Raw genomic sequence first — 12,018 nt, forward strand, 5'->3', positions numbered from 1 at the left:
CATCCTCTGCCCAACTTGTAAATGGGGGGGACAAAACTTGGGTGCATGGCAGGGTGAAAACACATAGGGAACCCCCTTCTCTGGGGATTTTTGGGGCCAAACAGCTTGGAAGAGAGCCCTGGAAACCTGTAGTCATCACCAGCACTGCTGGGACCTCCCCAGACTCTGCTGGGGGTGTACAAAGGACAGGTTAGGATGCATTAAGTTGGGAATGCTGGAGAAGCGAGACCAGGTCTCCTGGGCTTGAAGTGGCAGTTAATAAAGTAGAAGGTAGTTGAGCCAAAAAGCAAAACCCCTCCATTTGTGTCCACATGGTTTTGTCTCTGGGGAAGAAGATGGTTGTGGGGTTTCTTGCCTGGAGCAGGGAAAGCATCAGAGCACAGGGTCAGAGCACAAAGAGACACAAGTGTCCACGAAGTGCAGGGCTCCCAATTTATTCCTACCCTGTGGCAGCACCTCCTGCTCACCCTGAGCATCTTGCCCACTCCATCCCCATCTCCCACCCGCTGGCAGCACAAAGTGGGCACACCACCACTGGATTTTCACATCAGAACAAGGCCTGGTTCCCCCACCCTTCCCTGATGCAGCCAAGCGCCGTTTCCTTCAGGAATAGGCTCCTTCTCCCACAGGTTGTCCCTTTTCTGGGGTCTGGACTGCAGCAGGTGCAATCTTCACCCATTGCTGTGGGGATACACCAAGGCAGGTAAATCCCACCCTATGCCACGACAGAGCACCCCTGTCACTTGGTGTCCTTTGGCTTGTCCTCAAGACAAATTTTCCTTTGGTTGTCTTTCCGCATCCATCACACCAAGGGGAGTCTTAGTCCTCAGGGGTCCTCACTGCTGGGAGCTCCAGTCGTATCCCGAACAAGCCGTGTCCTGGCAAGGGGCAACGGCACCACGGCCTTGGGAAGGTGGCTACGGCGGTGCTTGGTGAGGTGTGAGCCCTGGCTGAAAGCCTCGCCGCACTCGGGGCACTTGAAGGGCTTCTCACCAGTGTGAACACGGCGGTGCCGCTCCAGGTGGGACGCCCAGGCAAAGCCCTTTCCGCAGTCACCGCAGGTGTAGCTCTTGTGCACAGCGTGGCCACGCTGGTGCACCAGGAACGGGGGCGCTTCCCCAAAGCGCTTTCCACAGTCACTGCACTTGTAGGGCCTCTCTGGCGAGTGGGTCTTGCGGTGCTGCAGCAGATGAACCTTCTGGGTGAAGCGCTCGCCGCAGCTGCTGCAGGGGAAGGGCCGCTCACCTGTGTGGACGCGCCGGTGCCGCTCCAGGTGAGACGCCCACACAAAGCCCTTCCCACAGTCGGGGCAGCGGTGCGAGTGCTCCCGGTGATGGCACCGCTGGTGCCGTGCCAGGGCTGGCCCTGCCCGGAACAGCTTCCCACAGTCCCCGCAGCGCAGGGGCTTCCTGCCCAGGTGTGTGCGGCGGTGCCGCGCCAGGTCGGAGCTCTGGCAGAAGGTCTTCCCGCAAGCCGGGCAGCGGTGCGGCCGCTCGCCCGTGTGGCTGCGGCGGTGCTTGGCGAGGTGCGAGCCCTGGCTGAAAGCCTCGCCGCACTCAGTGCACTCAAAGGGCTTCTCGCCGGTGTGGACCCGGCGGTGCCGCTCCAGGTGCGATGCCCACACAAAGCCCTTTCCGCAATCCCCGCACTTGTGGGGTTTGTCGGCGGCATGGCCACGGCCGTGGGCCGCCAGCTCAGCTGCGACGGCAAAGCGCTTCCCGCAGTCGCCGCACTTGTGCGGGCGGTCGCTGGCGTGGGTGCGGCGGTGTTGCAGCAGGTGTGAGCTCTGGCTGTAGGTTTCACCGCACTCAGGGCAGCTGAAGGGCCGCTCGCCCGTGTGGACGCGCCGGTGACGCTCCAGGTGTGATGCCCACGGGAAGCTCTTCCCGCAGTCGGAGCAGCCAAATGGCCGCTCCCGGGCTGGTCCTTTTCCACGCAGGGGTTTGACACTGCCGAGTTTGGGGAGCATGGTGGGTTTGGGGTTCCCAGGAAGCACAGCTTTGTCTGGGCGCTTCGCTTTGCGCCTGTTGGAGCCGAGGGGCTTCTCTCGCTCCAGGCTGTGGGATGAGTGTGGTCCGAGCCCCGCACTGCTCTCCGATGCTCCGTTCTCAGCTGCCTTTTCGCTTACCAGCCCCTGAGCTGCTGGGAAAGTGGAGAAGCAGAAAAAGGAGAAAGCATGAGGAGCAGGATTTAAAACAATGGAGTAGCAACAGGATTCCTCTTAAAAATCTTGTTCTCCCAGAGAGGAGGAAGAGGGATACAACAGGGACCTGACCCCAGTTTTGAACTGGAAATGTGGAGATGCCAAGGGCACTTCAGTGCCAGAATTTTCAATTTAAAATAAGAGAGATCAATAACTTTCCTGAAGAAAAAGAATTAAGGAGAGGGCTGGGGCTTGGGGAAATCCCCCTGGAAACTTGCCCAGATCCCTCCACCCCTCTTGCCAAACTACTTTGCTTGGAGCAAGGAAAGGATAGAGGGATATACAACAAGGAAGGAGAGACTTCTGGGGTGTCCTTACCCAGAGACATGAGGGTCTCATAGCTCTCGTGCATCACGTCGAGGTACAGGGCTTTCTGCCGCGGATCCAGCAGCACCCATGGCTCCATGGCAGGAGGGAGCACCGGGACAATGCAGATTCCTCCCTCGGGGCTCCCCAAAATCCCCTGCAGGGAGGAGAAATCCCTTGAAATCAAGGACTTCCCCCCCTCAGAGCTTCCTGCTCGAGATTTGATGCTCCTTCTGTGATCATTTCGTGCAATATCGGGTTTTCACATCCAGGACTAATCCTGAGCATCCGCTGAGCAACGCAGGAAGAGCGGGGCAGAAGGGTCCCTGCTTCCCCCCCCGCCTTTCCGGCAGACCCCATCCCACAGCAATCTCTGCCTCCCGGTTCCCCCACTCCCCATGCCACCGGGAATCAGCGATGAGGCCCCGCCGGCGCTATTCTAGGAGCATCCCCATCCCTGCGGAGCCCAGGGCTCCCTCTCCATCCTACCTGTCCCTTGTCCTCACCCCAAAGGAGCTGCTGCTGCCGGGAACGTCACCCCTGCTGTCTTCAGCCCCGCTGGGAGCCGAACCACATCCCTGCTCCTCTTTCGCCCCGTCACCTGCCGTCCCCGGCTGCTCGGCCGGCCGAGCCTGGAGCCGCTTCCACAGGGCCTTTCCTTAGGAGAAGTGCCCTCCGTTCCCACGCTGAGGCTCCCCACGCAGGGAGGGGGCGATGCCCGACCCCCCGCCTCGCACCCCCAGGCCCACGGAGCCTCCCCGGCGGGACACAATGGAGGCGATGCTGAGCACGGCTCCGCTCCGGAAGCCCAAGCCGGTATCCGGCAGAGAGAGGAGCGGCCGAGCGGCAGCAGCGCTTCCCCGGAGCCCTCTAGAGGTGACCCGATCGCAGACCCGTCCCCGAACCTCGCCCTGACCCCGCGGGACCGCCGCCGCTGCTCTGCCGCCCGCCGTGTTTCCCCGTTTGGGAGCCTTGCTGGAAGCTCTGCCGGGGAGATTGGGATAGCAGGAGCAGGGATGGATCGAGTGTTGGGAGTGTGGAAGGGTTCCGCTGGGATGCCCCTCGGGTGAGAGACGGTGCGCTGCTTGTTCACAATCAGCAGCAGGCAGGAGGAAAATCGTGTTTTCCACCTGGAAAAGTAGCCCTGATGGTGTTTTCCAGTGAAAATAAGTGGTTTTTCTCTCCTCAAAACTCCAAGTGAGCTGGTTATAACAACCCCGCGAGTGAAAGTGGTGGGATACGTGCCCCTAAACCCTCAGGCTGGGGCAGGAGGAACCCCCGGATCCTCAGGGTCCCCAAAGGGCTCCAGCAGCCACCAGGGAGAAATTGCAGGGACCAGCAGCTTCAGAGTTGCTTTTCCCATCACCCCACACCACTTTGGAGTAGAGAACAGTGTGGGAAGAGGTTTACTGCTGGGAAAACTAAATAAAAATGGGAAGGGGGAGGAGGGGGCAGTGCTGCTGCAAAGGAAGCAGGAAAGCCAAAATGCTGGGGAGATAAATCCTTGAGGATGAGGAGGGTGAAGAAGATGCCTGGCAGTGTCAGGAAGGCTGAGTGACCTATGGCAGCAGACTCAAGGCCCTGCTATCCCTGCTGTGTGAATTCTGGTCTCCAAATGGAGGCATAGGTTCACATCCCACTTCCATCACACATTTTTCCTTAAAACTAATTTTATAATCTATTTTTCTGTCTTTTTTTTCTTTTCCTATCCCTGATAATAATTTGTCCCTGTCGTATCCACTCCCGTCAGACCCTGGAAGTTCCAGTAAGATCACCACAATAAGGAACCTTCTCCAAGAGAATCCCAGCTTCCAGTTCTCCAAGAGAACCCCAACTTTCTCAGCCTGGCAGTGTCTCTGTGCCCTCCTCTGGACTTCCTCCATCAGCTGCACATCCTTCCCATGAGGAGAACCCCAGTTTTGGACAGCTTCATGCAAGGAGCTCCTCCCTGGTGCATTCATTTATTGAATTATTCCTCCTGTCCCAAAAGTTTTGCCTCGGAGTTGCACGAATACGTGCAAGAGGTGTATCCTGGGAATCCTCTGGGCAAGCAGGAAGTGAAGGACAATAAAATGCTTTGAAAGGGCATCTTTCCTCAATAGGACCTGCCTGCACCTCTCTAACCTGTGCCTGCCGGCCCAGAGACTCATTAAAGCTAATTACCTCATTAATAAATCCACACGGGTTTTTCCCTCCCTGTGCTTTACATACGCGGTCTTTTTTCATCTCCACAGGGAAACACTCCCAGGTGGACACCCTCCTCCATTCCAAGTGCTCTCCAGCACATGCATGGTGTCCCACACAACACGTGGAATGAAATCCCACTTCTTTTCCTCTCCTTTCATTAAGAAAAATCAACCTTGAAATCAGAAAACAGCATTTTGGAAAGAAATAACCATCGCTTCTCCCACCCTCTGACTCCCTGCCCTGTGATGCAACTAGTGTCAGGCAGAAACTCACCTTCCCGTAACCTTCAGGAAATCCACAGATGGGAACAGGAAAATGGGAGGGACAGCTTTTGCAACAGGTGGATTGCTGATGCCCAGAAAATGAATCCCTGTCATTGAGGTTGATCACAAAGCAACTTGTTGGGACAAGCATTAATCCAGGTTGCATTCATCAGGACAATGTGAAACCATCTGCCTTCACTCCAAACTCTGCTGATCCTGGGAAGGTGTATCTGTGCCAGTTTCATTGTGCAATTCCCAAATCTCTCAGGATTTGTTATTCCATATGGAGAAAATGTGAGGTTTTAGAAGTTCACCATTGACACCCCACAGGGGAACAACCAGCAAGCCACCAATCATAAATCATAAAACCAGACACAAACCAAGGTGTTGGGTTTTTTTGGGTGGTTTTTTTGTTTTTTGTGTTTTTTTTGTTTTTTTTTTTTTTTTTTAATTATAATTTTGTCTTTTTCCAATCCAACTGGTGGATTTTCTTAAATGGAGACATACTCCAAAGATGAAAACAAAATCAAGAAAAACCTTCAGTCCTTCATTTTTTCTTATAAGGAAACTTTCTGAAGACGTTTGTCACCCAGTTTTAACCAAGGCAGCACTGTGTCACCCATTTGGAAGCAGTTTTCCCCGCCATCATGGGCTCATGGCTACAAGAAACATCAAGGACCCCAAAAACATCCTGTGGCTTATAGGATTGAATCATTCCATTGTGAAACTCCCCACCCTAGGGGATGTACCCCCTGGATCTGACCACGTGTAATCTCGAGATCTAAGTACTTGGGACGCCACCAACACCCCTGGCTGGATCCAGAAGAGGCCCAGAAGTTCCACAGGGTCACCAGTAAGGACTGCAACCATCACTTCAACTGCACTGAAACTACTGCTTCATCAGACTGTGACCACCACCCTGACTCACAGGGGCCAGGCTGTACTGACTTTGTGGTTTTAGGCCAATTTTCTGTACTCATTACATTTATTGTAATTTTTCTATTAAATTGTAACTATCACTTAAAATCTCCCACAAGATATGTATGTGGGTTTAATTTCCCCTGTTGGTTTACCTTCAGACCCCTACGACCAGGAATCTGGTATTGGGAATCCTGCAGGAACCATAAAAACACCCCAACACTCCACCAAAAAAGCAAAATTCTGGGCAAAAACCACATTGTGGCTTCTCCTGAGGAGATCCCTTGAACACAGCACCACAAGCTCCCAGTTCCAACGTCACAATTCCAACTAAACCGGGAGATCCCACAAATGCAATCCGCAAAGACCATTGACACAAATCTCCAAAATTCTACCTAAGTTTTGTTGGACTGAATGTTCCTCCATAGTGAGATATTTTATCATCATATTTAGTGAAACCCCACAGTTTTGTGGTGGTTGAACAGGATAAAGCCCGGTGAGGGTGTTGGCTCCGAGCAGGAGACTAGAGCTCTCAGTCCAAGAACAAAGAGATGGTTCCTCAGATGAGTTTATGATGCTTTGGAAGTCCAAGGTCTCCATTCTGGAAAAATGCTGATCTCAGTTCTAGAAAAACAGCCAATTTTTGCCATTTCAGTGAAGTTCTAGACGATCTTTAAGATCTCCTTCCCACTCAATTCTTTATCCCCTCTGTTCTAATGGAAGTAAGATCAAGCCAAAATTGTCAACACCCAAGAGCATCCAGTAGATGAATTTTCCCTGGAAATGCTCATTTTCATCCCTGCAATTATATTTTGAATGCTACCTCAAGGTGTCCCCAGGGTTCAGAAGGATCCCCATGATGGCTGTTTAGATTTCAGCAGGCTTTGTGTAATACCGGGGAAAAAAAACCTAACCTCATTGTCCGCTTCTGGGAAATTGCTGCCTTTGGTGGAGCAGGGTGCGGTCACCGTGTTGGGGTAAACATGGGACATCCCAAAACTTGCAGCAGACTGGTGGCTTTACTTCAGTGAGTAAAGGGAAAAAAAAAAAAAAAAAAAAAAAAAACCAGCAGAGGAACTGACTCTGCTCAATTACTGGTTCCCCTTCTTACGACAAATCCCACTTCACTCCTTTCCGGGTTGCACTGATTGGCAGAGGGTTTTTTGGAAGCACCAGGTTGCTTTTTTTTTTTTGCCCTAAGCCAGGGTATAAAATGAATTCCAGTCTCAGCAGAGGATTCATCTTCCTCCTGGAGCGATGAGTGGGACTGGTGAGTGACTCCTCCCCACAGTACTGAGCTCTCAATGGGTTTCTTTCCTGCTTTTCTTTCATCTTTGATTTCTGGGTTTGTTGTTTTAGTTCTATCTGGTTCCATCTCTTTGCCACCTCCCAAGAGTACAGCCACAAACCTCCCTTTTTTCCAGATGGACCACTCCATGGTTACCTGGAGCTCTGGACACCGTGGGCAGGGGGAGACCTCTCTTCAAATCTGGGGCATGGGATGATCCTGGTTTTTTAGGAAACACAGACATGAGCTTGGAGTCTCTGAGGGCCATCCCAGAGGATGCCTCCGTTCTCCACATCTTCCCAAAAAAACACCTGATGGAAGGTGGAGATCCAGCCGACACCTCCAAGAGCTGGTCCCAGGGTATTTGCTCTGATCTCCAAAGAGGATCTCACAAATGGTCCGTAGGTTTTTCCAACCCAATCCTGATGATTCTGTGACCGGGGCAGGTCAATCCAACCTTATCCCGTTGTTAATAGGGCAACTGGAGCAGATTCATCCTAAATATTTTTTACACTCATGATTGATGTCTGGATCAGTTCAAGGGGCTGTTGAAACACCTGCCACAGGTGTTGGATTATAAAGGCTCCGAGGTGGATTTCTGGCAGGTCCACCCCAAATCTCTTGCAGAACTGTGGCTGCTTGAGAAGAGAAACCTACAATTCCCAGGGATTTTCCAGCAATGAGAATTACCCAAAGCAGGATTTCCAAATCTTTTTGTTTTCCCCAGAAGAAAATTGGCAGCACTCAGGAGAAGCAAAAGAAAACGAAAGTTGCTCTTTAGTTATTTTGGAAAACAGAAACCAAAACTATGAAAATCCTGAGGGGGGGTGAGGGGTGGGGTGTGGTGGAGAACAGGACAGAGTGTGGTTCTCTGCCCAAATTTTCTTTCACTGTGAAAATGTTAAATGACGTTGTGTCTGCTCTGGTGGAAATGGTCATTTTGGGTCTGTTTGCTGCTCCCTGTGGGCATCTCAAAGACACAATAATTTTTAAAGGAGAGAATTTCAATTTGGGAGGGATTTTTAAAAGAAAATTATATTAAAGGAGGAAATTTTAAGGGAGAGTAAAATTCTCTTCTCTAAAATTAAGTAGAAAAATTTTAATTAGGGAATTTTAAAGACGATAAATCCCGTCTCTCCATCCCTCTAACTTGTCCATCTTTCTGGGAAATTTTATCTCCATATCTCCTGTCTGTGCAAGTCTTCATCAGATCCATCTGCCCAGTCCTGTCTTTTCCCTCCACCCTTCACATAAAATCTCCCCAAATTACCCAGGTATGGGAAAGGTCACTGGGGACAACAAGGTGCCTCCATTCTTTGCACATGAGTGACACTAATTGCTGTTCTTGGAAGCTTCAGAGCTTATTCTACGGAGGTCAAAGTCTTTTGGGAACTCACTACAGCAGCTGTACAAGCAGAACTTGAATATGGAGAACTAAAAAATCATCTATGGGTTGATTTTAAAAAATGGGAATCACCATCACTGACATCTTTCGACACCTTCCATGACGGACCTGCTGGTGCCAGGGATTTCACAACCACCCCAGTTCCTCTTTTTAGGTCTTGGATACCAACATCCTTGCAGCCAGTCTGTGCCATCAGGAAGGACCCTGAGTGCCAACATCACGTTATTCCTTTTTCTTCTCTTCTCTTCTTCTCTCCCCAGTCCTCTTCCAAATCCTCCTGCTCGTGGGTCTCCTGAATGCCAAGCGGTTTCCATGCTTTCCGGAGTATTGTCTCCATGACCAGGACTACGAGGAGCTGCTGGGGATTGTCCAGGATGGGCTGGAGCCCACGGCTCACCCGGCACATGTGGTCGTGGTGGGCGCAGGGATCGGTGGGCTGACGGCAGCCAAGCTGCTCCGGGACGCTGGGCACACGGTGGGAATTCCACAAGGCTCTCCCGTGCTTGTTCCCTTCCTCTAAAGGTCTTCCAGGCTGTTGAAGGAAAAGGAAATGCGGTCGGTCAACCACAGTGGTGGAAGAAGGAAGGGAAGGGAAGATTTGTCTCTAATAATTTCCCCAGAGATTGGATCCTGTAAATCAAACAAGCCCTTTGGGTTCTGTCTTTAGGGCAGCAGAAATTCCATGGGTTTCCAAATCATCCGAAGGAGCCTGTGAGTCTCAAAGTGGGTTTCCAAGGCATGGAGGGACAGATTGGTGCTGCTTTCAAAGCCCTATTTGATCCTGAACCACCATTAGAACCTTCTCACCACAGCTGGTGTCCAAATGCAACCCAGGAGTCGGGAAATGAGAAACTGCCCCGTAGGCAGAGGTGTCTTGGCCAACAGAGAAGGGTTTGGAACAACAGGTGCTTAATTTCCCATCCCAAGGGGATCTGTCCCACCCTCTGGACCTTGTTTTGGGGGTGTTTCACTTCAAACAAGCCATTTCCCCAACACTTCCAATCTCCACACAATTATTTTAGGTTACCATTCTGGAAAGGAGCAGCTGGGTTGGGGGGCGGATCCGGACGTACCGCCCTGAGGGACAGGACTGGTATGTGGAGCTGGGACCCATGCGCCTGCCAGGCAAGCACAGGTGAGGGCGTGTCCACCCTGTGATCAGGTGAGGGACCAGCCCCATTTGGGGAGCAGATCATCCCCATCTCTTTCCCGGGGCTCAGCATATGTGCCAAGGGGACAAGATGCCCTGGTGGCAGAGCTGGGGGGGTGGCTATTGGCTCTTGGCACCATCGCTCTGCTCTTTTCCCAGGCTTGTCCGTGAATTCATCCGCCAGTTCAACCTGAAGCTGAATCCCTTCATCCAGAGGGACAACAACACCTGGTACTTCCTGAAGGGTGTCCGGGTGAGGGCTGAGGAGGTAAACAGGAACCCTGACATCCTGAATTACACAGTGAAGCCATCGGAGAGGGGCAAGAGCTCTGTCCAACTGTACCGGGAGGTACTGAACAAGGTACAAGATTTTCCTGTGGTGTCCCCTCACCTGAACAATGAGTTGGGGGAGTCTTGCCTGTAAGTTGGGGAAGACTTGGCCAGAAGCTGGAGAAGAGTTGGCCATGAACTGGGGAAGAACAGGGTCCTTTTGGAGTGAAAAGCAGAGAGGCTTGTTCAAAAACAAGGGCAGGTGGTTTGCAAAACCCTTCTTTGTCCACAAGAAATCCTTCGGAAAGAGTCCGCCTGGACTTGGATGAGCAGAAAATGCAACACCAAGGCACAGCTGCCCAAAACTTGATGTCCAGAAGTTTCAGGGGTTACCAAACCCTGAAATCCTGAAAGAATTTTAGGCAGCACTTTGGGCAATGGATCTTTTTCCAGTGAAAATATTGGCGTTTCTTCTCCAGGCTTTAAAGAAGTTCCAGACCACTGATTGCAAGAAGTATCTGGCTCAACACGACTCCTTCTCCACCAAGGTAATGGGCTTGGCCTCGAGGGCAAATTTAATCCCAGCTCTTGATAACTAACCTGCTTTCCCTGCTTTGAGAAGGGTCCGTCTGCGTCACTCTAATGCCATCCTCTGTCACCTTTTGGATGCCTTTCCCTAATGAATGATCCCTTCTACTTAAAAAAATGCTGAGAAAGGAGCCAGCACAGCTCCAGTGGAGCCCTAACTGGGGTATCAGCCTCAAGCTGGGTCTCTTCTCCTGGGATGTCCAGGAATATTTGATCAAGGTGGGGGGACTGAGTCGAGGAGCTGTTGACATGATCGGTGACTTGCTGAATGAGGACTCCGGGTTTTACCTGTCCTTCCTCGCCTCACTGTGGGACTTTGACATCTTCTCTGATGAGAGGTGAGTGCTGTCCCTTCAGCCCAACCCTGTTCCCAACAACAGGAAACGTCAGAGTGATTCCAAACAGGAACCACTCGCGGCTCGATGGGGCCTCCAAGCTCGGCTGGCGTCTCCAGAAGAGCTCAGGTTTTTACACTCCCTAAACCCTTCCCGCATCTCCCACTTCTCCTCCCTTCCAGCTTTGATGAAATCACTGGAGGGTTTGACCAACTGCCCAGAGCCTTCCACAAGGCGCTGCCCAACGTTGTCCGGTTCAACTGCACTGTGGAGAAGATCATGACGAAGGACAACAAAGTCCGAGTGTTCTACCGTGCTCCGGACACGCTCGCCCCGACCATCATCACTGCAGATTACGTCCTTGTCACCTCCAGTGCCAAAGCTACCAGGCACATCCAGTTCCTGCCACCACTGTCCCCTGCCAAGGCCCACGCCCTGCGCTCCATCAACTATGCAAGTGCCTCCAAAATTATCCTGGCATGCTCTGAGAAGTTCTGGGAGAAGGATGGGATCCGCGGAGGGTACTCCGTCACCGACCGCCCCTCCCGCTTCATCTACTACCCCAGCCACAACTTCTCCAGTGGGGTGGGCGTCATCCTGGCTTCCTACACCTGGAACAACGATGCCGAGTTCTTCCTGCCCCTCACAGATGAGAAGTGTGTGGATGTGGTGCTCCAAGACCTGGCGGACATCCACCAGGTGAGCAAGGAGTACCTGCAGTACACCTGTGACCAGCATGTGATCCAGAAGTGGCAGCTGGACCAACACTCCCTGGGGGCTTTCGCTGCCTTCACCCCGTACCAGTTCGTGGATTACTCGCGGGCCCTCTTTGCTCACGAGGGCCGGGTGCACTTTGCCGGGGAACACGCGGCCCAGCCCCACGCCTGGATCGACACTGCCATGAAATCGGCCATCAGGGCCGCCAGCAACATCCACCACGACAGCGGCGAGGCCGCCGTGTCAGACAGGGAGGGGTCTGGGAGACTCACGCAGAGGGAAGAGCTCTGAGCATGCCCCCAGACATCTTTTGGTGGTGGAATCTGGTTCTTCCCAAGAAAAATCAGCAGAATTCATCGGCAGCGAAGGTGTTAAAGAATTGGGTGTC

General features: G+C 52.4%; 2 protein-coding genes across 2 annotated transcripts; one reads left to right on the plus strand and one right to left on the minus strand.

The window, feature by feature from the left end:
* Nucleotides 1-418: 418 nt before the first annotated feature.
* LOC120764723 (zinc finger protein CKR1-like) lies at nt 419-5,829 on the minus strand. The gene is made up of 4 exons (XM_040088746.1): nt 5,709-5,829; nt 3,016-3,167; nt 2,522-2,666; nt 419-2,139 (listed from the first exon to the last, which is right to left on the minus strand). The coding sequence occupies exons 1-4, from the start codon at nt 5,827-5,829 to the stop codon at nt 827-829; spliced, it is 1,731 nt and encodes a 576-aa protein (XP_039944680.1). The 3' UTR covers nt 419-826.
* A 1,305-nt stretch (nt 5,830-7,134) lies between these two features.
* On the plus strand, nt 7,135-11,921 carry IL4I1 (interleukin 4 induced 1). Its single transcript, XM_040088747.1, has 7 exons — nt 7,135-7,147; nt 8,780-9,045; nt 9,593-9,705; nt 9,880-10,081; nt 10,470-10,538; nt 10,783-10,916; nt 11,096-11,921. Exons 1-7 carry the CDS (start codon nt 7,135-7,137, stop codon nt 11,919-11,921), a joined length of 1,623 nt encoding a protein of 540 aa, XP_039944681.1.
* The last annotated feature ends 97 nt before the right edge of the window (nt 11,922-12,018 follow it).

Source organism: Hirundo rustica, chromosome 36 (assembly GCF_015227805.2).
Source record: "Hirundo rustica isolate bHirRus1 chromosome 36, bHirRus1.pri.v3, whole genome shotgun sequence".
NCBI lineage: Eukaryota > Metazoa > Chordata > Aves > Passeriformes > Hirundinidae > Hirundo > Hirundo rustica.